This window comes from Urocampus carinirostris, chromosome 4 (genome assembly GCF_059441175.1).
Source record: "Urocampus carinirostris isolate Australia breed hairy pipefish chromosome 4, RoL_Ucar_1.0, whole genome shotgun sequence".
Classification (NCBI taxonomy): domain Eukaryota; kingdom Metazoa; phylum Chordata; class Actinopteri; order Syngnathiformes; family Syngnathidae; genus Urocampus; species Urocampus carinirostris.
Window position 1 is genome coordinate 32190994 of NC_142352.1, and position 27847 is coordinate 32218840.

General features: G+C 38.3%; 1 protein-coding gene across 9 annotated transcripts in view; it reads right to left on the reverse strand.

Moving 5' to 3' along the window:
• baz2ba (bromodomain adjacent to zinc finger domain, 2Ba) overlaps nucleotides 1-27847 on the reverse strand; it is a 142946-nt gene that overhangs the window by 33094 nt on the left and 82005 nt on the right. For 4 of the 9 annotated variants that reach the window (XM_088334203.1, XM_088334204.1, XM_088334200.1 and 1 more), the window contains exons 5-20: nucleotides 27686-27847; nucleotides 25552-25739; nucleotides 25234-25440; nucleotides 24369-24986; nucleotides 21235-21982; nucleotides 15496-15765; nucleotides 13595-13655; nucleotides 13394-13502; nucleotides 12673-12774; nucleotides 11847-12069; nucleotides 9267-9359; nucleotides 8414-8475; nucleotides 7463-7528; nucleotides 6754-6819; nucleotides 2898-2942; nucleotides 2636-2662 (exon numbers count right to left, since the gene is read on the reverse strand). In XM_088334203.1, coding sequence (XP_088190329.1) covers nucleotides 2636-2662; nucleotides 2898-2942; nucleotides 6754-6819; nucleotides 7463-7528; nucleotides 8414-8475; nucleotides 9267-9359; nucleotides 11847-12069; nucleotides 12673-12774; nucleotides 13394-13502; nucleotides 13595-13655; nucleotides 15496-15765; nucleotides 21235-21982; nucleotides 24369-24986; nucleotides 25234-25440; nucleotides 25552-25739; nucleotides 27686-27847 — 3047 coding nt within the window. The remainder of the gene's footprint in view (nucleotides 1-2635; nucleotides 2663-2897; nucleotides 2943-6753; nucleotides 6820-7462; nucleotides 7529-8413; nucleotides 8476-9266; nucleotides 9360-11846; nucleotides 12070-12672; nucleotides 12775-13393; nucleotides 13503-13594; nucleotides 13656-15495; nucleotides 15766-21234; nucleotides 21983-24368; nucleotides 24987-25233; nucleotides 25441-25551; nucleotides 25740-27685) is intronic. The other 5 variants (XM_088334207.1, XM_088334206.1, XM_088334202.1 and 2 more) reach the window with 2 other exon arrangements.

Here is a 27847-nt window from a genome sequence, read left to right on the forward strand (position 1 = left end):
GTTCTACAGTAAATGTAACTATCGAGAAACGGATTGAATCAAGTATGCATTTACTCTTTTTTTTTCTTAATTTCTTCAAAATTAAGATATGTTGAGCGACAGGAAACATGGGCACTAAATCAGAATTAGGCAAACCTGTTCAGTCACAGACCCTATTGGTTTAAACTTTTGCCAGAGGGTTCGTGTTGAAATTCATTTTACACTTGTTCATATATAGGTTCATTAAATGAAATTGTTTTTGAAACACTGAGAATTAAAGCGAATTGATATATTAGGTGATGATTTTTAAGCACTAAATTTGATAATATGTATTGAAAAATTCAAGATGCAACAGGGCTATATTTCAGAAGGGAATTTTTTTTTGCTTGATATTTTAATATAGAATAAACACATGATTAAAAAAAGTTCATATAGAAAAATGTAGCCAGCGATTTGAAGTGGTCTATGAGTGCAGTACACATAAGTGCTTCATGAAAAATGTGTTTATCTCAGGGATATGCAAAAAGAAGCTGGGGAAAAGAGTGGCACCAAAACAACAATCTTTAATTAGTAGTACTTTATTATCATATATATATACATATAAGATGGTTCACAGATTTCTTAACCACCAGGATCGTAGGGACACCACTTCCTGTGGTGTGTCTTGGGCAAGTACAGCTTGGAGGCCCACATATTATTCTTAGATTTTTTTAATTTTTCGTTTTCAGGGCGGAATTTAAAAGCCTAACGGGCAGCAAGAGGCCCACGGGCTGTAGTTTGACCACTAGTGCACTATGCATTAATTTATAAAGGTTTGCCTAAATATTGTGCATTCTTGAAAAAAATGCTATGTACATCCATTAACTGGTTGCATTGCAATTTGATTTGTTTTTTCAAAATTGCTTCTTTTAAATTTTTTACACAAGTCAAAGGGCCTTAATGCAAGAGCTTTTAAAAAACCTATAGGACAGATGCCTCGACAAACAGATTCAGCTGCACGAGCGTGAGCTAGTTAATTGAGGCAAAATAAAATTCTGTAAAGGAGCCATTTGCCGCCATGGTGGAATTGATCATAGCAATGACCAGTCTATATGCTGTTTCTGCTGTCAAATGAACTGACCGTAACTTGGGTAATCCAAAAGACTTAAACATTACTGCAAATTTCGCAACAGATTTTTACTGGAATTAGGGGAAATAACTGAGAAATAGTTTTGTCAAAATTAATCATGTTGAAATATTATTATAACAAGTATTTTTAAAGCAGACATCAATGCCATATAAAGGAATCTTTTTTTAAGGGCATTGCCCATTTTTTACTTATCCAATCTCTATCCACTTAAATCTTGGAGAACAAAAGTTATTTGACTGGATACTCATTTCTAAAAATCAATGCACCTTCTGAAGCACTTTTTACATTGCCATCAGAAGCCGGATGGCAAGGCATATTCCAGAATACAAGCTTTTATTTACATTTTTTAATCCGACTAAAGGGAACCGTTTGCAGTGACTCAAACCTCTTCAATAACAATTACTCCTAACCTTTTCCAGGCCAAATAACATTGGTAAATACTAATTCTAAAAACTATTTGCAGGATGCGGGATATTTGGTTCCAAGACAACTTGATGAAGCTTTCTATGCTCATGGGCTTTCTTTGCAAAGACCTGACATTTGTCTTGATGTAAACAAAAGCGTCAGTAAAAATCAATAGATTCTTCAACCCACATACTGTAAAATACTCCTCGTTAGGCTTGGTGAGTAACAGTGTTGCATAATTGGGATGCAAAAAAGGCATTGTGTTCCGTTACAGTTAAGAAAAAAAAGAGACAATCAAGTAAATTTAGTTGAAATAAGGATTACTTTGCAAAATTACAATTTTTTCAAAAGTTTATTTACACAAAAATTACACCAATAGACGAATTGTATCTTTCATGATTTAAATCATTGATACCCCACAAAATTTGTAATTTATGTTTATTTTGTATTGTAGTAGCATATTTGGTTTTGGAGTAATCCGAAAGTAATTGAAAGTAAGCAAATTACATTTATGCAATACTATTGTATTCAAATTACCCTACTTATTAAATTTTTCAATAGGCTACCTGTAACTGTATCGCACTACATTTTTAAAGAAACCCTCCCAACCTTACTCCTATTTTAGACAGGATTCTATTTTTATCTATTTCAAAATTTTGTATTAAAAGCCATAGGCAATTCTGGTTTCTTATTGGCATCTCCTATGTTGTTACTTTGTCTTTTCCACCTCACGCATGAGAAACAACAATACAACAATTATGATGATGTGTGTGATAGATGGAAACTCCTGAAGTGCACTTTAAGACACAGTGAGTGTGGTTTGACTAGCAGTCTTTGCAATGCATTCTGAGTAGGAGAGTGGGCGGGGTAGGTGTGAGGGAAATGGGGGAGGGGTAGAAGCTGCCTGGCCAATACGACAGGGTCAGTTGTCCTTCAGGACGAGCAGATGGAGGCAGCATACTGACTCTTTTTTTTCTCTTTCGTTTGTTTTGCTGGAAAGCCATGCAGAAGAATGTAGTATGACAGCAGCCAGTGCTACACTTAATGCATTGCTATGACAACCATAACACAACCAGTTACACGATGCAGGTGTTAGATGTACAAAAATAAACATACCCATACCATATCTAGTCTATGCCTCTCCAACTCCTGGCAGAGAGAGTTGGTGAAATATTATGAAACAGAAGTAATATCCAGAACCAGATAGCATAGCGTTCACATATTCACATTACTTATGACTTTCAGTTGAAGTTGATGTTTGCTGAATAACCACACACACACTTCTAAGTGTTTAACTTAAAACACGCACACTCACATGCATACACACGCACACGTAAGCAAACACTTTTTTTGTTGAGCAGTCACTAGTGTTCAAGTTGCTTACCTGGTGCTTCAGTATCTCTGCCTGTTGTCTCCTCAGCTCTTTTTCCTTGGAGACAAGAGAGAGATAGCGGGGGAGATCAATACACTGTGATACTCCTGCCAATCCTCAGTTTATTTTATTTTATTTTTTCAATTGGGGGGAGCCAAGCCAACTGAAGAGGAACACTAGCTAGCTTATAAGAGTAATCCCTTGCTGTATCGCAGTTTACTTATTGCGGTCTCGCTACTTCATGGATTTTCATTGTGTTCTGCATTTTGATTGGCCAAACAGAGGTAGATGCTTTCTATTGCTGACAAATTTGAAATTAACTAAACTTGCTCTGAAGTCATATGCGGGTCTTTGGCGCTCAGTAGTGACTTTCTGGCGCTTTTTCAAAAAAGTTTGGACAGAACCAGAAGGTGAATTCAGTGTTCCATGAAGGCCACATTCTAGCGTTTCATGTAAAGAATAGTTTATCACGTCCTTAATGTAGTGTCCGAAACTTCAAATTTTGCCACTCTCTGCCGCCATTTCGTCGCTTAAAGTCATGAGCGAAGCCTCAGTTAGCTCATTCTTCAAGTAGGCTTGGGTTGGCATATGGACTGTATTTTAAATAGGTCTTGTTTTATTTTACCATTTTCAGGCTACGTTACAAAAAAAAAAAAAACAGGAGCAAGCATGCAATCACTCTCCACATCTCCACACCTCCTCCCCCCTTCCCTGCTTCCTGGTGTGTTGCGAGTCCTGGAACAGCTGTGGTAAAAATAAGATAAAATCAGATAGGAGAGATGTAAAAAAAAAAAAAATCTATATAAAAGGTTTTTGAACAAATACTTAAGAGAAAATAATTAACTTTCAACTTTTTAAAAGACACCTAAAACGGCGCACCACACCTATAATCTATAGTTGTGCGTTAAAACAGCACAATTACCGTAATTTCAAAATTATAATTTGACAGTACAGAAGTTATTGGTAAAAAAAAAAAAACACGTTTATTAAGTACAGTACTTTTATTTGTTAGATGAACAATTGAGCCTCTAAATTGGGTTTGTTCTTGAGCAATAAATAAATAAAAAGGCAAATAGACAAAGGTTTCTACTTTGCGAGTTTTGACACGGAAAGTTTTTGGATCGCAACCCCCGTGGAAACGAGGGATTACTGTAATAAAAGTCAATAAACATGCTTAATTTTTGTATGTTTGAGATATGAAGTAATGAAACCGGTTTGGTATCCTAGTGGTCTCCTTTCTATAGGGGCATAACTGCAAATTAAACAAATACAGGTTATTTTTGCCCAAATAACCAAGATGAGGATTCTTATTCAAAATCATGAAGTGATATAAAATGAAATTAATGTATAAAGAGATACAGATTGACACCCGCTTATTTCTAATAGGAGTATACTATAGTGCCGTAGATCACAATTTTTACAGATAACATTTTTAGAATATTCCACAAATTTTAGAACAAATATTTCCCAAAATAAAATCAAACAAAAAAATAATACTGTACGCTGGATAATTTAGATGGCAATGAAGGTTCATAGGTGTAGCTATCATGCATTACCCCATCTGCTCAGTACTAGTCAAGTAATAAATATCTACTGTCGTACAATTTTCTTGTGTCACTTTGAGGGAGATTACAGATGTATCACAAATTTTACAGACAAAATCACATTTTAAAATCATTATTCCACACGCTTTTAGGTTAAATATTTATTAAAATACAAAAAACGTGGAAAGAAATACTATAACCTGGGCAGATTGCATTGATTTTACATACGTATTCTTGCTAATATGCATAAATGCATCTGCTCACTACCAACTCGACCAGTAATGTAACGAAAATTATCAAGTAGATTTTTTAAATGTTATTAATAACATGTAGTTATCCACAGGTATAATTTGACCCACAAGTAACCCTTAAAAAAGGGGTCAAAAACTGCTTAGGGGACCTGTGAGAATTTTGGCATTTATTTGACAAACATTATATATAGGATTCTGATTTTCTTTACTAGAATGATGATTCAGTGCTGAGGCGCACCAGTAGATCTCTACACTAACATAACTGGACACTACACAGTTAACGTTGAAAGTTTAAGGTCCAGAAAGTAAAAAAACAGTCACCTTGGGGATTCAAAAAGTTTTAGCAACCGACAGGCAAACAAGCTTTTGAGTATTCAACCGAGGTAACCTGTAGCTAAAGGTTAACTGTGACAGGGTTTTTCCTCCTGTGGAATTTTCACCACACATCATATTTAGTCATAATTGGTGAATCTATGAAGTGAAAACTCAACTCTAACTTTCAGAAAAATGTAAGATAACAAAATTCAACAATGTCTCCAGTGGAGAAAAATAAACACCAACACATCTGTTTATATTGATAAAAGTTTTAGGTTGATAGCAAGGATATATTTGTTTTCTGTACTAGGACCATTCAGAAATTGAAGGGAACACAAGGGGCACCCGTAGAATTTATAACAACTGTTTAACTTCCCACTATTACCTAACTTCAAGTAAGACAACTTGATGTCACTCACCTAGTAGGGTAATTTTGTTGCCACAAAAGTGAGACACCTATTGCTGATTGGATGTGTGCAAGTACCTACTATGTTAACAAATAAAATACTCATTTTCTAAACTGCTCATTATAAATTCACAATAAAAGAGAACACTCGCTACTTCGCACTTTCAGTTATCGCTGGTTCATTGTTTGCTGGAATTTTTAATTGAATTATATTTGTCTTAGTATTTGATATCAACTGATTGTACATTGTGTTTTGAGCAGACAGCACACAGCAAATGCTATCATGGGGACAGGTTAGGGAGGATTGTGTGAGATGGCTCGACGAACCTGTCTTTGTGCGTGACTGTAATAGGCTGGTGTGTGCTTTCAGTGAAACCGTGTGGCAGGCGCACAAGGTGTCCACCAAAAACAAACTGGGGAAACGTGATTACAGCTAGTTTTTAGCGGCTTGCTACATTAAAAATACATTTATCAACTAAATCTGAGGAAAGTCAGATGAGCACAAAGAAATAGTGATCACCACCAGGTGCTTTGTGGATTGCTATTAGGTCCTAGAAGTGACTGACATGGCGTCGTGAGAGAAGGCAATAGTGAGGATGCAATTCCAGCCTACTGCCACGGCTAGGCTAACAACTTTCTTAAGCCAGTCTTGGCCAAGCCTGCATCTCACCAACTCCAGAGCCATTACCCATGAGACGGATGACATGGAGCTACAACTCGTGGGAAACATTACATTCCGGACGATTGTATTTTAATAACGCGGAGGCTTGACTCAACCCTGATGATAACGTGCAGACAGACAGCTGCTCTCTTAACCAAGTTTGTACACTGAAAAGAGAATCCATTCATTTTTGCTGTACTTTTTTATTTGACACAAGGATCCTTCCTTCAACAACAAGTATGCGTTCTGTGTTTTTATTTGTAAATTTATTTTGTTACTGTCAGTTGGTACGGACATGACCTTGAGGTAAGTTTGATCCTTGGGGCCTTTTATGAAAGTGTGACGCTGCGGATTTTCCCTCTTGACGGTTCTGGTTCTTGTTACCTCGATATCATATGTAAGTATTTTTGTGTTTATTTCAACAAACCTGACACAAGGGAATATGTAAAAGAATATTAATCAATTTTTCAGGCGCTTGTCCTCACAAGGGTTGCTAGGGTGCTGAAGCCTAGCCCAGCTGAAATTGGGAAATGTGTAGGGAGACCATGCAAACTCTGCGCAGGAAGGCCAATAGTTGATTGAAACCGTGACCTTCAAAATATGAGGCAGAAATGCTAAATACTCAGTCACCGTGCCGCTCAAGATGTTATCTCTATATTTACGCTTGACTTAAATTCAATCAGAGCTTTACCTTTATTCGCTTTTCAGCCTCCAGTATTCTGGCATTGGCTGCTTCTTCCTTCTTTCTGCGCTTGGCCTGCGAATAAAGACTCAAGTCATGAAAAGAAACATACCAATAATTCTAAGGTGAGCTCCCAAATTCAGCCCAATGTTTGCACTTTCAGCAAACTTTCCAAGCGCCCGGAATGCCATTCAAATTTGTAGAACACTGGTGATGAATTATGTATCTCTTTAACACGTAATTGTGAAAAAGTTGGGGAAAAAAGCCTCCTGTTAAGAGCATCTTGTCAACCGTGTCGACTCAAAATTGATTTAGTCCTAAAACACTTTGAAGCTGCGGCATTATAATTGCAAGTGCCTGGCTATGCGCGCCTGTGTATGTGTAAGCATCTCTGTGTTTGTGTGCGGCGCAGTCTTTTTTTCCCCCTTGCTCTCGACCCACTTACACTTAACTGTTACTGTTGTCTGATGGGGAAAAAATAATTTTCTGTCCAATTTAAATAAGGTCTGAAGAGGTACCAACCAGCATTTTATTATTCAACAGCCGTCAACCAAGACCAATTTAGCATTAGTTCCATATGGAATTATGCCTAAGACGACACAACACCTCCAAAGCATGCCACTATTCAGTAATGAGCTTTAGGAAGATTAAAAACACTATACAGTAGTCGAAAAATCTGCAGCTATCCAAGAATGTTCTGCTTAATCAGATTCTGTACCTCCAAAATTTGCTGCGCCCTGAGTTCTTTCTCCATCCGAATCTGCTGAATGCGCTTGATCTTTTCCTGATGGGGAAGAACAATGATTTCTGTTAATAATTATCAATGCAGAAATAATTTGTTTTGGGTCTATTTTGATTGATCTCTTCAAGGTGTATTTTGTCTGTCAACAGATGAGAAACTGAGTGTGACAAACAGTTTTCTAAAAACATGGTTCGTTTTTCATAGCCAAATTCAAGCACTTTTTCAGGACTTTCAAAGCCAATTTTCCAATTTATCCAGTCCCATTAAAAGAGGAAATCCGGGGTGAGTCATGTATTTAGCAAAGCCACAAATGTATCTGCAAATTAAATATGCGATTTTTAATCTTGCGTGTACTAAGACATATGCCTTTAAGATCTTGAGTAAATCGCAAATATATTTGATATAGACAATACATGTGTAAATATTTTTGGGACAAATCTCCCCCCATTAAAATGTTTGGTAAAATGACAGTTACATTTTCAGTTGCAGGAAGTTCTTCCCATTACTGTTTACCACTGGGAAACACTACCTTCATTTTTTTTTGCATGGCCCATAATAAATATCCACATTTGATACATAATCCTTGCACAAATACACGTTTCATAGTGCCCTGTTAAGGTGTAGCATGTGTCTGTTCTCTTGGGTGCAACCCATAGGCGGCAATGATGCTTCATAGGACAATGCCCAACAAACTAATGCCAGCTGCCATTAATCAGGAAAGAAACGCAACGACAAGGCATAGCCACCAGAGGTGTCATTTTTAAGCAGACTTGTTAAGAAATATGGCCACAATTTCAAGCATTAACAAGCACTTCACCCAAGGGTCAAGCACTTTCCAATCCATGATAATTAAAATTTAAGCATTTCCAAGGATTTCAAGCACAAATAGAAACCCTATAAAATAAAGAAAGATGGGAGTTCACATACCTGCTGCTTGAGAATCTTGATCTGCTCTTTTTGCTTCCTTCTCTCTTCTGCCGCCATGATCGCTGCAAGAGTCAAGCAGAATTTATATGATTTACTACAAAATTGATCTTCACAGCTGGACTCTCAAATGTATTCCAGTGACAGATTTAGGAGGTGCTAATTGCTCTGGATAGGTTTGGTTGACATCGTTCATGCTGTCAGCCTCTATCGTTAGTGTGAGACTGATTTACAATTAGTAATTGGTAATGAATAATACTCACCCGATCAATCAAGGAACACAATTGATTCGGTCTTCTGTTTAATTGTCATACTCAGTATTACTACTGTTTGAGTGGATCTTGTGCCTCAGATAGTCTCAACAATGAAACTAAAAATACTTGTGGGCCGTTTACTTTGCCAACATTTAATTTGTGGAACAGCTAAAAGGTCAGTTTAATTAGTAAAATGGTGGGCTACCTTCATTTGGGTGCGGAATCACACTTCATTTGCTTTCATTGGTTTACAGCGCTTAGCAAATCTATTAGACTACCCTGTGTTAGCTTTGGGCAACAGCTGTCCCAATTTAAGAGCATTGATAATTACCATTGGTTAATGGTCGTTTTATGTTTCTGTAATGGTTGATAAACCAGTATACAGCTTTTACCAAATGATTATATTTAAAGCCTAAATATAACATATGATTCACAGGTGTTCACATTGTTTTACACACTTGTTCATATGTTATTATTTAACAAGTATCTATTTTATTCACATTTTCAGTTTCAGACCAAATTTCTTATGTTGGTGGATCCATACTCAAAAGCCTCTCAAAATATAAATCATGCAATAGCGCAAGGAAGAACAAAGTTCTTACCTTGCTGCTTCCGAGCTTCTTTCGCTGCACGTGCCATGGCCTGCTTTTCTAGTTTTCTCATCAATTTCATCTGGGCTGCCTGTCGGGCGATTTCTAAACATGGGGAAGTAAAATAATAATTGCACTTCCGGGTGGTTTTATTTTTTCCCACACATCTGTACTAAAACATGGTATGTATAATCTCGAACAGTGTTTCTCAACTGGTGGGTCAGGACCCAGAAGTGGGACGTGGCCTTGTTTGGAGTGAGCCGTTCACCTTTTCCTTGGCAAAATAATACAAAAAAAAAAAACTTGGGGGTCAATGACACTTAACAGTAGATGGCAATAACGCACTGGAAATGTGAGTTGACACATGCCATAACACACCACAGAAAAAGACAAATGAAGTCTGCTGACACATGTTAAAATTATGTGGATTTTATTATTTTAAAGAAAAAGTTACTGAAGTGATCTAATTGAATATGCAGATAATTGAGCTTTAAAGAGACAGTGTATTATTTGACCACTAGATGTCATTGTATTGAGTATTGCAACCAAAAACTCGTGTTGGAAAGCACAAGGAAGAATACTAAAACTACAGAGACAGAAAGCAACCAAAGCTGGACACTTTGCTTTCCATTTCAGAAAGAAAGTACGGGGAGAAAAGAGAAAAATAAAATTTAAAAAAGACATGGAAAATCGAAACAAAAAAAAGGAAAGAGAATAAAAAATAGAGAAAAGAACAAAAAAAGAAGAACAAAAGGGAAAAAAAATCTGCAAACTTTTCGCAATCTTTTTTTCAGGGTACTTTAGAAGCGAGATGGCCAACAAGTCAAGTCATATTTATCTGTATAGCCCTTAATCAAAAGAAGTCTCAAACAGCTGCAAAAACTATTACTACACCATTCCCTGATCTAAAACCTACATGAAGGCAAGAAAAAAACCCAAAACCTCAGCATGAGGTAATCCCCCTTCCATGATGAACCGGCTAAAATAGATGTCGTAAGAGCATCAACAAACAATACATTGACAACATGAAATATGGGTCATCCATAAGCTATTGAATATAAGTTTTTTATGCCGCGAGGGGCACAGGGCAGAGCATCCCACATGAGCGGGGCCCGAATGAAGAATGTTCTTGAAACTGTGGATTTCTTCTTAGCTAGGTAAAAGTCATGTTACGTCAAAAAACAAATTCAAAAACAAAAACCATCAAAAAACCTAAACCCGACATGTATTTTTTTAAATGCATGTTTATTTATATGTTACATGTTTTTTTGCCCATTATTGAAAACTTGTTATTTTTACCATTAGCATGCACTGAATAATACAAAACTGCTCCTTCCAAGGGGAACATTATCAAAGTGTTTTGTTGGTCATTTTTTTAAACTTGAATTTAACGTAAATTCCGGACTATAAGCCGCTACTTTTTTCCCAAATTTTTTCTAATGGCCACCAGCGGCGCAGGAATTTAAAAGGTAAGATTTGGACCAGTTGAATATGTGCGCCAAGAAAGGCTGTAATCTCTGAGTTTTAGTATGTATTTTATGTAATGTTAAGGTTCCGACACTGAGGAAGAAGCCCTCAATGGCGTTAGTTGTAAGAAGGAAGTTCAAGACGATTTACCGTGAATTCCACATTTACAGGGTGCCTTTTCTTCCCAGGTATGTTTATTACATTGCGAGCGTGATCCTATTAGCGTGTTGGTACCTTTCAATGGCACGGTTTGGCATGAAAGTTATATTATTATTAAAGATTTGAAAATTCTCTCTGTGTACCGTCTTTCTTCCTAAATATGTGTAACCATGTATAATATGTATTTGCAACTGTATATTTTTGTAATGTATTTATTTTAAAGATTTATTCTGTTATGTGTTCTACGGACGAATCAAAAATAAGGGGCAGAGAAAACGCGGCCTGATGGGGAATGTGGTAAAGCTGAGTTACCGGTAGATCTGTCTGTTGTCGCAGCGAACAATAGTGGGTATATATTTTTCCCACCTTTAACTTTGGAAATATATATTTTGTTTCCTTGGATTACTTTCAAGGGAACCCCGACTTTAGAAGTCTGCATCATACCTTAATTATGGGTATCGTTCACTATTAGCGATGTCAGCTGTGGTTCCAAATCAATTGAGGAAATTACAGCATGGCTAAGGAAAAATCTGTGACATTATTGCAAGATTTACTGCAGGTGCCTGCGACTAATACATGGGTGCAGCTTGTATAAGAGCAGAAATACAAAATCACTCAAAAATTAGTGGGTACGGCTTATGGTCAGGTGCGCTCTATAGTCTGGAATTTATGGTACTCTCTCTCTAGTTTAAACTGTACAATCTTTTCATTTCAATGGGTATGAGAACTTTTTCTCTTGATTTGGGACGTGGCTTGTAAATAGGGTAAGACAGTGGGTCCTCAAGTCAGACCAGTTGAGAACCACTGATCTAGAACATTGTTACAAGATATAAATACTGGCTAGAATAAGGTGATGTTAGCACACAATCAAACAGCAATCCGAATATTTCTGTGATATATGTTTATTCCTTCCTGATTATGTGTTTAGAATGACCCAGATATAGTGGGCCTCGTTTCTGTACTAACCTTGAGCTTCCAATTTGCGTAGGAGTTTGATCTCACTGGGGCTGGGACCTTCTGTTACAAGGGGGTCACCCACATTTGGGGGTCGACCTTTCCTCCGTCGGTTAGCTTTGGCACTGTCATCTGCTAACTGACGTTCAGAATTCGGGGGGCGACCACGTCGCCCTTCCATTGCCAAAATGTGAGGGATGACATCCTCTTCCTTCAACAGGTTCCACTGTAAACCCTGGTGAACCGAAAAATACATACAGAAAAGAGTTTGGGAAGGGGGAGTGGCAAATGTGTTAGTGTTCAAAAAGAATTGAATAATTAATTAAATCAATGTTTCATTAGTGCTAATTATAGTTTTTTGTTTGAATTTGAATATGTGTAAAAACAAAATAACATGGCAACTAAGGCAACCTATGGAAATTAGGTCATATGATTATTACAAAGGGTTCTGCAGGATTCCTGTCCCTGCCCTGACAGTGACTGCTGCATAAGGCTCAGCCTGACCAGGGATCAAGGAGAGGGAGCAAGAGAGAAAGAGAGAAAGAAAAGCCTTTTAAGCATTTATGTTATATCAACAAAGTTGAGGAAAAGATCTTTGCGCTCTACTATTTTGTCCTTTATCCTCACTAGTGAGCCAACTCATATAGTGCACTACTGATTGTCATGTTACTTGCCATTGGTTGTCTACATGTGTTCTGAATTGTGTTACTATTGATGACGAAGAGCAAACTTGTTTATTGGCCTTATGCAAGATATTGGGAATAGTAAAAAAAAAAAAAAAAAAAAAGCTTAAATGGCTTTCCATATTGAGGAGGGGAGAGAGATGAAAGACGTTCACCTGGGGTCCTTCTCTGGCTTCATAGAAGTCACCAACCCTTATCTTTGCACTGAAGCTAAAATTATCACGCGTGATGCCACTTATTCCATTTCTGGATAGATACTACAGAAGAGAAAATAATAAATGGTGTTGGTTTATGACAGAAAATCGCAGAATTAGCTACAATGAAAAGCAGCAGGGAGGCAAGACTATAAACGGGAGGGAGTCTACTGTTACAGTGCATCTGTGGAGTGCTTGCTAATCATGATAAAAGCCAGAGGACTCTTAAAAAAAAATAAAAAGACCAAAAGCTCTTAAGGAGAGAAAAACAGTTTTGACCTTGAGGTGCACAATTCAGGCCCTTTCTTATTTATCTTTTTTTACAACCTGCTGACTGATGGATGAGAAGTGAGTGTGTACTACTGAGTAGCCATTTTTCCATTTGGACCACTGCACTGAAGGCTGTTTTGACAATCTCTGTTGAACCAAATAAACATTATCTGCAGTGCACTGTACAAATGAGGCAAAAGCTGTGCATCCCAACGATAACCATTAATCATTTCATTGTGGGGGCAGAGGTGAGGAAAAGTGGCACAAAGGGAGATGCTAAGAATAACAACTCTCACTATTAGGGCTGTGGGGAGCAGAATGAGATCAAATGTAGTCTGTGTAGTTGGGACAAATGTGGAAATAAAAACAAAAACAATGAGGGACATTTATTATTTTCAGAATATCTAGATACCTTCATCACATCTGGGTATTGTCTCAGTTTCTTTCCACATGGACCATAGTAGGCTACCTCTCCCTGAGGCCGCCCAGACAAGTTTTTGATTCTTGTTTCTCTCCGCCATCTTGGTTTTTGTCCAAAAACAACAACAACATAACATTAAAACAACAGGATGTGAGACTATTACTCAATGTTACAAATAAACCCAAATCTTACCCTAACTCCAGAGGCGTCATCAAATCTTTTTCATCCATCACCCGCTTCCTCTTCCCTAAACCTGCGTGCACAACATTTTCTTTTTACATATAAAATCATAGAAATGAAATGTTCTGATTAGATTTTTTTAAGAATAAATTTGGCAATGTAATTAAAAATATTATGGCGTTTTAAATCAGGTTGGGGTTTGTTTTTGTTTTTAATTTGAAGACTTTAATCAGACTACTAATGCACTATTTGATGTCTATATGTGAAGTCTCCATCAAATTACAATACAGTGGAACCTCGGTTCTCGACCATAATCCGTTCCAGAACCATGTTCGAAAACCGATTTGTTCGATCACCGAAATCATTTTTCCCATTAAAAATAATGTAAATCGTTTTAATCCGTTCCAACACCCTGAATGTTTACCTTGAATGTTTAACGGAAACATACAGCTAACCCAGGCTAACCGTACGTCCGCGTTATCATAACCTTTCGTACGAAAAATTACGCCAACATGAATGTGTAAAAATAAAAAAATCAGGTCGTTTACAAGTCATTTAGCACCTGGGTCTCCACAACAAGTGGTGAGCGGTTCATTGGAAAGGGGGCTCCGTTCCAACACCCTCAATGTTGGGCTCCGTTCCAACACCCTGAATGTTTAACGTAAACTTAAAGCTAACCCAGGCTAATCATACGTTTGCGTTATTGTAATCTTCCGTACGAAAGATTACGCTAACACGAACGTGTAAAAATAAAAAGGATAAAGAAAATAATTATGAATAGGATTTCTTACCTTTGTGGTGGTCAGCACATCATTTCTTTCTTAAATGCAATAGTTGTACGCACTAATTTTCTTTTTTCACCTTTAGCAACTTTGCTGCTTTCACTGACTTTCTTCAGAGGCATAATAAGGGGCTAAAACACCCGTACGCATTGCACTCTGGCGTACGCACTCACGCATTACCGGCGTTTGAACTCCGATTTTTTGACCGAACAGCGAAGGAAGAATTTCTCGAAATTTTTGGTCGGACTCCGATTTGTTCGAACTGAGAGGCGTTTGAAAACCGAGGTTCCACTGTAGTTTTAATTTATTATTAATATCTTATTATCCGTCACGGTCGTTTTTTTGGCCTTGTCCAGCCCTTTGAGACTCTGTGATCAACAGTGATACAATTAAATGCGACTTGACTGTGAATTTCAGAATATGGGCCATTAAGATAAAAATGCTCTGAACATTTTAAAGTTGTAATGTTTCAATTGCACAAGAAAGGTGTAAAGTTGGGGTAACATTATTGGAATTCAAAAAAATATTAAGAATAATGTTAACAGCAGATCAGGCTGGGAAACTTAATTGCCTAATTTTCTGTTCAATTATGTTGGGGAAGCATTGGGTAATGCCTAGCTTAATACATTTTATCTTGATTTTCATTTTTTAATATCGAACAGGGTGGGAGGAGTTGTATTTGTTCAGAAATGTAAATGCAGTTCAGCATGCAAGCCATTCCTGAAGAGATTAGTAAAAAATGAGAATTTCAACTACATGAAGCTGATGAATGAACAATATATACTGTTAGGGAAAAGCCTGAGGGCAAGACTCCACAGCAATGGCTGCTTTGACTACAAATATGTCCTACTTTGTTTGATGTGGGTAAGTAATCTTAACACACCAAAAAACTAGTCACTCAGGCATGCCGTTACAAGACCTTGGCTCTAAGGTTACTGCAGTCTTTTTAGGTTTCTAAAGGTAATCCATGGCACATCTAGGCAACTGTACCTTGCAGAATGCTATATGGCTTTAATGATGATAAAGTGAACATCTGCTACTTGCAACAACCCAGCAGGAGGTTCTAAACCAAACATCATTCCTCTTTTTTTTCCTTCCCAACGAGTCTGCATCAGATAGTTTATACATTACCTAATGGAGAGGCTATGCTGTAGGAGGAGGAGCCAGGAGAGCTGTGATAGGCCAAGGCACTGGAGCTGGTGACAATAGTGGGCGTCTTGATGACCTGGAGATTGAGAGGGGAGCAGCTGGTGGCTGTGTGATTGGCTGAGGTGTTTTGTAGTTCTGGGCCTTTGGTTAGCCTGCGGGGAGTCGTTTCCTTCTTTGATGAGTCGGATGACGGTGACTTGGACTCTTTTGCTTTCTTCCCAGAGATGTCACTCTCAGAGTTGCTGTCTGACTCTAGATATAAGGAAATGGAAAACTGCTGTAAATTGCATAATATTTAGGCATTTTGACTTTTTTTTTATGTTAAGGGGAAGAGATTGATGTGCAAACTTTTTAATTCTATGATAGAAAATGGTGAGATGGTCCCCAAGAAGCCCCAGTTCTGTTACTTTGACAGAGCAGAATGATTACAGTTTTAAGTTATCGCGGTTAATGGGGAGCAGAACCCCCCGCAAAACGATAAAATCCACAAAGTAGGAACATTTTTTATTTATTTACTTAATTACTTATTACTCAAGAACAAACCGAATTCACAGCCTCAAGTACAAATGCAGTGTTGAATGTCCATAGGTAAATAAAAAAAGTAAAAGTACTGTACTTTGCAAACGTTATTTGTTAACAAATAAATCAAACACTGTCAAATTATAATTTTAAAAATAATTTGCTTTTTTTTTTTTGCAAAACTTTATGAATTGAGGTTTGACCGCCATCATGTGGACGTTATATAAAACTGCATTTACCCACCGGTTCTGTCCTACAGAAACCACATATCTTTTCATTATTAAAATTTTTTCCAAAATGCGCCAGGGAGCCACTAGGGAGCGTCAGGGACTCACATGTGGCTCCTGAGCAGGTTTAGCGGGTGGACAGGTCCAAACTTTTTTGGGTAATAGAAATCAGCTTTCTCTGTTTGGCCAATCAAATGCACAAAGAAATTCCAAAACGCAGTGAACCAGCATTAACCCATGAGCGAAGTACTTAGGTGTCTGGGTATTTGCCTTTTTATTGTTCTTTACACTATTTTCACCGCATTTCTATTTCTCCCGCTCAGCCTATCTATAACAAATACAAACATTATGTTAGCCACCATAGAGGAACAATACAGTTTGTAATGATGATTGTATGACGATGTATGATTACTTCAGTCACAATTTATTCTGGTGACACTTATCTGCGAAATTATTAACAAATGATTATATAATTTGAGTTTTAAATTTTGATTACCAATTGTGTATATCATTTCAAATGTTATTTTCACACTACACCGCAAGAGGGCCTTCTTGGCCTGTTTTCATAATTTCAACCTTGCCTTGTTGTGGAAGTGACATTTTTTCGAAGCCAAAAACTAGTTGGAAGATTTTTTTTAATGTTAAAAGTGACACAGAGGATGAAGATTTGATTGTATTTAGTGATTTAGATTGAAGATGATAATTTGGTAACCTTGTTCTTTATGCTAGAATTATCTGAATAACTCTTAATAAGTTACGTTGTTACTGTCGACCATGTCTAAGATACGCACGTACGTGTAAACATATCTTGTTCCCTACTTTTCATTTTTAAGGCTCAAGATCAAACCCACAACCTTCTAGCTGGGAAAACACAAAATAAGTCATCTGCACCACATTGTGAAGTTTCAGACAAATTACCGTAAATTCCGGACTATAGAGCGCACCTGATTATAAGCCGCACACACCACATTTTAAGAGGGTAACCGCTTTTGTACTTACACAAGCCGCACCCGTATATAAGCCGCGTGCGCCCACGTTGAAATTTGTAACACAATCACAAAATTAACCCAAACCCTACTTTGAGTCCCGCGATTTTAACTGAGCATAAAGTACTCAGTTCAACAACCACAGCCGGCAAAATGAACGGAAAATGATACCGGTAGTTTATACATGATGCAGACCTGCAGAGTCCAGGCCCCGTTAAAAGTAATCCAAGGAAAAAAAGTGTATATTTCCAAGGGTAAGGGTGGGAAAAATATACATCCACTTTTGTCTGCCGTGTCCACAAACAATCACCTTTACCGGTCCCCACTTCCCGTCATCCCCCGTGTCTGTTACGCCCCTTCTTTTTTATTGGTCAGTGCAAGACTTATCTGAATAAGTGTCCAAAATAAATACAAATAAATACATTACAAAAATATACAGTTGCAAATACATATTATACATGGTTACACATATTGACAAAGAAAGACTGTACACAGAGAAAGTTTTCAAAGCTTTAATAATAATATTATAACTTTCATCCCAAACTGTTTCTGTGAAGGGTAGCAAAACGCTACTAAAAACACGCTTGCAATACAGTTAACGGGTCTGTTAAATAATGTAGAAGTCACGGTAAACCGTTCTCATCTTCCTCCCTATAACTGTCGTCATCAAAGTTGTCCTCCTTTAATATGGGAAAGAGACTTTGTCATGTAGACGTCGTCCCACGCTCCCTTATTCAAAAACACGCTCGCAAGGTAAAGTGAGTGCAGTAGCTCTGTTTCCTTCTTTATCAGACTGTTCGTTTGCGTTTAGCTTGTAAGCTGCGTCATGTGCCTTGAACTCGAGTGCCGCTGGCGGCTGTTAGGATAATTACATAAATTGGCCGCATCACTGAATAAGGTTGAACGTTTGGGAAAAAAGTAGCGGCTTATAGTCCGGAATGTACGGTATGTTAGAGTTTTTCTAAAAGGGGGTTGATCTATGTATTCCTTACTTGGCTTTTTAAAGATACATTCCTTGGCAGGGATTTGGACCTGCCACTTCACTTTTCAACCCAAAGAAAAAATATGCTAGATGAAACAAAATCATCATCACAAGAACACTGGAATGTTTAGCACTTCCCCACAAATTGAATTGAGTGGCAATGTTCAATTGTAAGACAGCAAATTGCCCATTATCTTTGTATGCATAATGAAAAATGAAAATGTCTAATACACATTTATTCATACAAATGTGAGTATGTGTATTATGTAGACAGGAATGTCCTCCATTTCATATTTATACCTAATCAACTAAAGTATTAATTTAATGAGTACAACTAAAAACAAGATAAATCATACAGATCACAGGCGTCTGTTTTTATCATTTAGATTTCAAAAGTGGCGATTAATGTCCGGCTGCACTAAGTGCATTCTGATGAGTGCAACCGCCTGCTATGAATGAATGAATGAATGAATGAACGAAAGAACGAACGAACGAACGAGTGATTATGACAATTAATTTAAAATGGAAGTAGTTGTCTATGAGGATGACGCCTGACACCTAGCTCTGATTTTTATTTTGGAAATAAGGTACAGGACTATTTTTCATTGCAGTGTTGTTTTGATGCACTTACAACTAAGCTACCGTATTTTCCGCACTATAAGGCGCACCTAAAAGTCTTAATTTTTTTCAAAAGCTGACCATGCGCCTTATAACACAGTGCGTCTTTTATATGGCTCAATATTAAATTCGCAAGGTCTCGCAACTTACTCAACGGCCGCCGACTCGATTTTACCCCGAACGTGGATTAGTCCGCGGTGTATGCTGGGATTTATATACCGGCGTTTCATTGGCTAACCAATGTGTCAATCATCATTTGAATCGATCACTATTGGCTGAAGTTATTCGGAGCCTCGGATTGGCTAGATGCCCAAAACAAACCCTTCAATCGGCCGAGTTTAGCAATGGCGTAGCAAGCTTGCTACAGTACGCCATAAAGAAACATGTTTCATTAGTCTGTATTGGTAAATATTCTACTCTCCTGGATTTACTTCACTCACGGTTGTAAGAAGACCATGATTGCGTATCATTATTGAACGTGAGAACTTAGGTGAGTTATGCGGCTTTATATTTTCCCGGTATCTTGTTTTAGAACGATCTTGATGTTGCTGTGATGAGTTGAGTGAATTAAACTCAATTCCAAGTGTTTATTGTCATATGCGCAGTAAAGTTGTGAGCGAAAAAGAAAATGGAAACACAGAAATGTTTGGCATTTCTTGAATCCCAAGACTTCAACCTTCCGAATGATATTTGAAATGACGCATTTAAGTGACATCGTACGGACACCGCATCCGCACGTGTCTACGACACGTATTTGCTTCTTTGCAAGCTTTGGGAATGTTAAGGGGGTAATCAGTTTGACTGAATCATCTGACTGTTTTGTCGACGTTCCCATTGTAGCGCCTTATAATCCGGTGCGCCTTATCTATGGAAGATATAGGACAAAAAACTATTTTTTGAGGGTGCGCCCTATAACCCGGTGCGCCCTATAGTGCGGAAAATACGGTATATCTCAAAGCAAATCATTCTCTTGTGAACACTGTATTTGCCTTTTTTATAGTTATATGTATATAAGTCTTTTATTACGCGTGCATCCTGGATTACCACGTCTAATCTTGTTCCAAACATCCATCCATCCATTATCTACACCGCTTATCCTCAGTAGGGTTGCGGGGGTGCTGGAGCCCATCCCAGCCATCTTCGGGCAGTGGGCAGGAGAACTGGTTGCCAGCCAATCGCAGGGCACACAGGGACAGACAGTTCGCTCGCTCATTCACACCTAGGGACAATTTGGACCAGCCAATCAACCTGACATGTATGTTTTTGGAATGTGGGTGGAAACCGGAGTGCCCCTTGTTGAAAACAAGGTTTACTAAATTGTTGTAAATGACAAAGACAATTGTGCCGCATTTTCGACACTATAAAGCTCACCAGAAACCAGAAATGAATGTTAAAGAATGGAGAAAACAGGAAGTCGTGCTGAATAATAGTAATGAATGGAGAAAAGCAGGATGGGGAATCACCTTTTTCGAGTATCTGATGATGAACCGGGCTTTGAGTTTATTTATATTGCTAAGGATAACCTTCTGTTTTCTCCATTCTTTAACATTTGTTTCTGGTACCATTTTTAAAAATATGATGAGATAAAATGTAATACCTTTTTGTATGTCATCTGTGCTACTGGTGGTATGGTGGTTAAATATCGACACTCTCACCATCGCGACTCGGGTACGATTACCGTTACATACAATATTTTGCAATTTTGGTCAGCAATGTTTTTTGGTTGATCATTCACTGCACACAATATGGTAGTATACCTTAAAACATTGTAAATACTGTACGCATTTACAATCTTATCTCCTGTATTTTGCATTATATGAGGCGCACTTGGTTATAAAGCACACCTTCAAATGTTAGGGTTTTCTAGGTTTGTCTTACAGTCTGGAAAATTAGATAACTCAAATTCTAAAAGCACTGATGTGCAAAGGCGTTCAGTGGGCCTCGATCAGGGTATTTAGATGCACGTGAGGTTTTGATTACAGGAAAAAAAACGGCAAAACCAAAAATGCTTTAACTATATTTGAGTGACTGTCCTGTCAACCAGGTACAATCCTTGTATCAGTTTTAAATATTTACCAGTGTTTATCCCCTTCTGTGAGATACTAAGGACAACAAAAATAAGGAGTAATTGGGGGCTTACAAAAACCAAGCACATCACATAGTTTGTTCCCCAAATACACCAAGATTAAGAAGTGTGTGCATACGATTTGTAGAGATTGACCCGTTTTAACGTGACTGCTTTTATTACTTGTAGAGCCCTTTAAATGATTATTGGGTTAAGTAAAATAACAATCATGGCCTAATAAAAGAAATAAATGGATCTTTCAACATGAAAACTGTTGAAGCCCATGAAAAGGGGAAAACATCACTTTTCATACAAAGCACCAACCTGACAAGCTGTCATCAGAGTCATCATCCTCATCTTCCTCCTCTTCTAGGTCATCATCCTCATCTTCGTCGTCATCGCCCGAGTCATCAGATTCCTTATTAGCGGGGAGGCCAGCCGCAGGGTTACAGTTACTGGGAAGCCCCACCCCGGGAATGCCAACACCCGGGATGCCGACTCCTGGGATACCAATCCCAGACTCTCCTCCACGAAATAGATCCACTAAAGACTGCACTAAATGGTTCTGAGAGAAGCCTTCCCAGTTCACTAAAGGCCCCGTTTGACCCGGTCCGTGTGCCATGCCTGGTGTCTGCCCCTTCCCCTTTAGGGTTTTGCTCTTTCTGGATCCAAAGCTGGCGGCATGAGGTGAGGTAGTGGTCGGCTGTGACGGAAGCCTAGCCTGGGTACTTGTTTGGGTCCTACTTGCCCCTGTGCTAAGATTAACAGGCATTGACCCACCATCAGTGTCATACTGAGGGGACTTGCCTTGAGAGGGAGAGTTTTTGCGAGGTTTGGTGATGAGGGCCAAAGGTGCGTCCTGAGTGGTGCTTTGGATGACTCCATTGGCGTGATTGGGTTCTGGCAGCCCGAGCAGGGCGCTCGAGAGGAAGAGGTTGGAGTGATTGTTGTGGGGTGGAGGAGGGAAAGCGGGTGGCAGCGGAGAAGAAGACAGAGACTTCCCCTTTGGAGACTTGTTTGGCCCAGGCTTCCTAAGCTCAGCTGGGAACGTCTGCCCTTGGGACATGAGAGTCTGGGAACAGGAGAAAAAGAGGGGAGGGAAAAATAAAAAGAGGCAGGGAGTCAAGGGGGGTTGGCAAAAACGCGAGACACAATGAAAGGTCAGAAGAAAAATGGGGGAAAATGGAACAAAGTGCGGTTGCTCGAGCTGTCAGTTTGTATCAGTGTTGAGTGCTTGAGTAGCTGACTAACTACAAATGCTCACCACTGGTGCAGTTAACAAAGGAAAAATAATACGATAACCAAAGTTATGGTACTCAAGAGGTCACAAACTAGTTGTGATTTATCGTTCTAAAAATGCTATTTTTTACAATTCACATTTAACAATCTACTGGACAGTTGCCTTTAAACGACACTGGGCTTCGTTGCGTACACCGTTTAAAAAAAGGTTATGTATCAACGTCGCACATTCAACCAAATATGAAGTGAAACAAATCGATTTAATAGACTGTGAAATACAGTAAAGTGCTAATAACCGCAGTGGGTATTCAGACCTCTGCAAACCTTTAAATGCTCATTAGAATTAAAAAATAATCATAATAATTTAAAAAATTAAAGGAAAAAAGGAAATGACTGACACACAAAACGATGACCTCACTGGTCTGACCAATCGATTGCAATTAGTGATATCCTACCTGTCAACTTAAATGTTTTTCTCATAATTTTTTTTTTTTTGGGATGAATTTATATTGTGTAAAATATTTCTACGGGAATTTTGAAAAAACAGACTATATATTTTGCCTAAAATTAAAGATACTGTAACTTTGAATGAACATACTCTGAAAAAAAGTTCTGCGGGACAATTTTTTTGTTTGCCTGTAGTAGTTTGAATGCGCAAACTGCAACCAACTGATGCTGGCAGTGAGCAGTCTCGAGCATTCTTTAGTGGCAGCCTCTGGGACTGCTCATGACCAGGATTTTCTTGATATAGTATGACCAGAATGGCTGGGCCTTACCGGGCCGATAGGAGATTGGCTTCAGCTGCTTGGAGTGGTCAGCGGTCGGGAGTTGAAAGTTGCTAAACCTCCAATGTTAATTTACATTGGGTAGGGGAAGTATTCAGCCCCCTTGGAAAGTTTTTAGTCTCCAGTGCAAGAGTTACCAACTATATTGAGAGCTACGTTTTTGTTGCTGATTAGCGGAAGGGCTGCTAGTTTGGAATGCATTTTTAAAATTACTAATGCTATTACTATGCTGTTACAATGTTATTGTCAGGTTGTAATTCTTGGAAGGAAGGGTTAAAATAAGCACAGTTAACCACTAAAACATTCTTTTTAAAGACATGGATCATGTCAATTATTTCTCATGCCATTTAGAAATCCCATTTTCTATAAAATTACTATGACCCATAGTGATGAAAATAGTTTACCAGTGGGTAAACTATTTTTAGAGCCAGTCCATGGGATACCCAGGTGCTCTTAGGGGGGTACCTCCCTGCGGGCACCATGTTGGAGACTCCTGCTCTAGTGTCATTGCAGCCATGTGCAAAAAGAAAATCTATTTCTTATTGATGTACATACACAAAGCACTCAAGCTTTACAAAAGTCAAATATATACACTTTTGGAAATGCTTTTTTTTTTAAACTAAAATTATCAAAAATTCAGATACTTAGCAGCGACATTCGTATTTAACTCGCATGCTGTTAATTTCTGGTGATCCGCCTTAAGATGGTTCTGCTCCTTTATTTATTTGGTTCTGATTAGATTTGATTAGGAAAGGAAAATATAAGACCTTAAAGCTCAGAGTGCATTTCAGAACAAATAACAATCATGAGGTCGAAAGAACAGCCCAAGGGACTCAGAGATAACTTAGAGTGGTGGCAAGGCACAGTTCTGGCCAAGGTTACAAAAGAATTTCTGCAGCACTCAAGGTCCCAAAGAACACAGCGGCATCCGTAATCCTCAACTGGAAGTGGTTTGGGAACTCCTTTAGTGGCCATCCAGTGTGGGGAAAAGAGCCTTGAAGGCCCAAATAGTAGTCAGCCCCTCTCCCCCCTTTTTTTGTGTAATCCAATTTTTTAATCGACACAAAGAGTGAAAAAATTGAAAGGGACTGATTACTTTCCATACCCACTGAACATTACCCTGTTACTGATAATATGACGCATTTTTTATATATTTAGTGTCTACGTACCCACTTATTATTACCCTTTTACTGTTCTTATGATGCAATTTTCATATATTTTGTCTTTTATTTTCTTGTTCTGCCAATCATATATGGATTTTGGGTCCATAATCCACCTTGCTAAGCGTTTTAACAGATGCCGTTGCCGTGCCCGGGCAAATGGCCATTTAGTGAATAAAAGTTTATTTAGGGTGTAGAGTCACACAAACAAGGTCTACATTTTAGCGAGTTTTTTTGCACGCTATTCTTATTTCTTCTGACATAGTTGGCTTACCTGTTTCAGTCTAAACTCGTTGATCTGTGCAAGTGAGTCTTCAAGCAGTTTCCTCCTGTTGTTGGCTTTGGCACTTCCCGCATAAGCATACTGAGGTGGCTTCAGTGAGGACTTGTGGGGGCTCGTTACAGTTGAGGTCAAATTGAAATCCTTTGGGGAGGTAGACTTTGGGAAGGCTGAGCATGGGGGTGAGGGCACCGAAACAGGCTTGGGGGAGGAGGAAAGGGAGAGGGGCAGGTGTTGAGGGGATGAGGAAGAAGAGAAGGCAAGCTGTTTGGGATGTTTGGGGGATGCAGAGCTGGCGAACGTATTTGGAGGGTGGGTGAGGGCGATGGGGGAGGAAGACGGCGAAGACTCCCTGTGGGGTTGGCTGAGGAGTCCCAGTGACTTTGAGGTGGCAGCCAGACCGGTGGACTGGATTACACTAAAGTGTTGTTCTGGTCTGGATCTGGTAGAGTGTATAGCCAGTGGTGAAGTTTGGGATAAGAGAGGGGGAGACACAGAGTGGGCTATGGGAATAAGAGTTGGGGGGATGGAAGGAACTGTCTGGATGTGGTTGTCCTGGGATTCTGCTTTGTAATTTTCGGAGTCGGCCTTTCCAGTGATTGATATTAGAACCTGTGGAGGAACATATATAAGTGAAATATCTTAGTATGTCCTGATCTTTAGGCAAGCACACTTGTTAGTATAATTGTTTCAATTGTTTCAATAGTAAATATTTATTTCTCTTGGCTATGCTAGTTCAAATGTGTAAGTATATTTTTTTGTCCAAACATGTAGTTGAATTGACATTTAGAATGGGTTATTTGTGTGTGTGTGTGTGTGTGTGTGTGTGTATGCGTGTGCATTAATGAATCATATGTACCCTTGATTTTTTCTTCACGTGTTTCTCAGAATCTGAAAGTTCACTTTGTTTGTCCTCCTCTTCATCTTCGTCTTCGTCGTCATCCTCCTCATCTTCCGCGAGGTCCTCCAAATCACTGCTGAGGGACCCGTCGCTTGAGCTATCTGAAGATGTGCCCGTTTCACTGTTACTTACTCCAGGGGCATCTGCTGCCTTTTTACGTTGCTTCTAATATTAAAAAACAAAAAACAAAATTCTTGTCAGTATGTACTCCTGCACAAAAAAAAATAAAGATTGTTTTTTTTTTAACTGATAACCAGAATGGATTTTACAACTTACGCTTTCATTAGTTTTTAATGCATTTTTTTCCACAATGTTAGCTGGGCTTTTCTGACAGGGACTACTGGAAGGCTCTGCTTTTTTGGTCGAATTGGTGGATGCCTGGACAGGGTTTGGACTTCTACAAAAGCTCCCAGGCTGTGTTGTTGGTGGACAGACACTGCTCCCATTTACTGCGCCATTCACCCCTTAAAAGACAAAGAGCAATATCTGTTTCACCTTATAAATACAGAGTTTAGTAAAATATCTGGGACAAAGTACAGAATGGACTGAAGCAAATATTGATTTAGGTATCCAACTTATCAAGCATGCATGCTGCAAAAATATGATACCAATATAATAGATCCAGCATAGAAAAAATAAAATTCAAAGTGTAACAAAAAATGCTGCAAGAAAGCCAAAATGTTAGTGTGGCCTGCTGACTTAAGTGAATTTGTCCTGAAAAAAGGAAAAAATAATCATAATAAGGAAGGGAACACTACTGTGAAACATGGTTAAACCATCATACATTTATTTTGAATATTTTAATAAAAACTAGCATTAGAGCTATAGATGTTCAAGAAACTAATGGGAATCCATTATCCTATGTATTGAGAAAAGCACTGAAAAGTATTGAGTACTAAGAATGACCAAAGGAAAAAACAAGATAAAATAATTGATGCTAATGACACCAGACTTTTGGTGACAATTTGTTTTGTAGTAACACTTCAGTTCCAGATTCCAAGGTGTTGATGTAGAAATATAACATGTTTAATTTATAACCGGTGTTTCCATTTTGATATCAATCGAATATTAGCTGAAGTAATTCAGCTGATTTTGAATAATTTTCTATGTGTTTAAAGCAAATTTGACGTTGAATGACACTTACATCTCTAAGTGATGTCGTATCACTAGTCTGTAAACGTGTCTGTGATTCAGGCTCCAAAATTTGTTCATACTGAACCAAGGTTTGGGTTTCTGGCTTTCAAGCATTGGTAGAAAAAAAGTGTATGAGACGCATTCTCCAGCAAATGTGTAAACAAGTAAAATATTTATGAGTATTGAGCTCGAGAGTTCTGAGTGTGATTTTGATTTGCCCAAAAAAATCAAGTTTCAATGGTGGTAGTCAGTTGACATTACAGCTGCGCTGGCCAGCCTATATGATTGTGAACAAAATGGTACTTTGAGGGTTGGATCGATTTGGTTTGGTACTACCGAGCGTCAATCAACACAAAATCCAACCGTGCCATTTTCCAGTTTGGAAAGCTGTCTTTCTAAGATGTGACTGTGAACAAGTGTTGACTATTTTATTGTGCCCCTGACAGCAGCATTGTACGAAAACTTTCATAACAGCATTATTCAGCGGCAGTGAGATTTGCCATACCCAGCTGGTCTTGCTTGCTCTATGGCGCCCACTGGTCTAATCTCATAGAATAAGGAATAGCTGATACAATCTTTTGCATGCATTATATAGTGCAATAGGTATTTTGAAAATAATCCACTCACATTTATTATTTCTTATGTCTCTTTTTGCAGCTATTTTTTTGAAACGTGCAGAGGTAATGTAGAAATTTAAAGACCAAAAATAAACACTATTATTCATGGTTATTAAATCTCACTTTTTAACATACAGTCATGGCTTCATTTTTTTTAATCCATACTCCCTGGCTTTTTTGCTTTTAATTCCCGATGTACGTTATTAGTCAAATTACATTTACTAAAATATTATACTTGAGGGATTAAGTTTTCCTTTTTGTTTTTTGTTTTTTAATTTTACTTTCTCAACTATACTTTCTATTTGTTTTGCAACTCATTTCATAATTTAAAAAAAGACTTCATTCACACCGTTTTCCAGGTGACCCACATTTTTTGAACGATAATGTAAATTCTTAACATATTTACATTTTTTGCCACCAAAAAAATAATCGGTATGGATTTGCAGGTACAGAGAATTGCAAGATATCTCCACTAATACGGACTGGGAACTTGCATGCTTGTTTCAACACGACCAGTGTAACAAAATCACCTTTTAGATTTTTCATCTTATGATATATAATTTTCATTACAAATTATAACTTATTTACCCCACTTGTGAGCAACACAGGTACATTTAAAAACATTCCCATAATTTGTAAATGTGTCTTTTGAGACATACCTTTAGGTGGTTCTTGGATATTCTTGCTGGGCATTCTAATCTGAACAGGACTGGCGCTATGGTTTGGCTGAATATGGTGAGTAAAGAATGGCGGAAAACCTATGAAAGAAGGAAGAAACGCAGCGGCTCCACGTCCATGGGCTTCAGCGGCTCGCCACCACT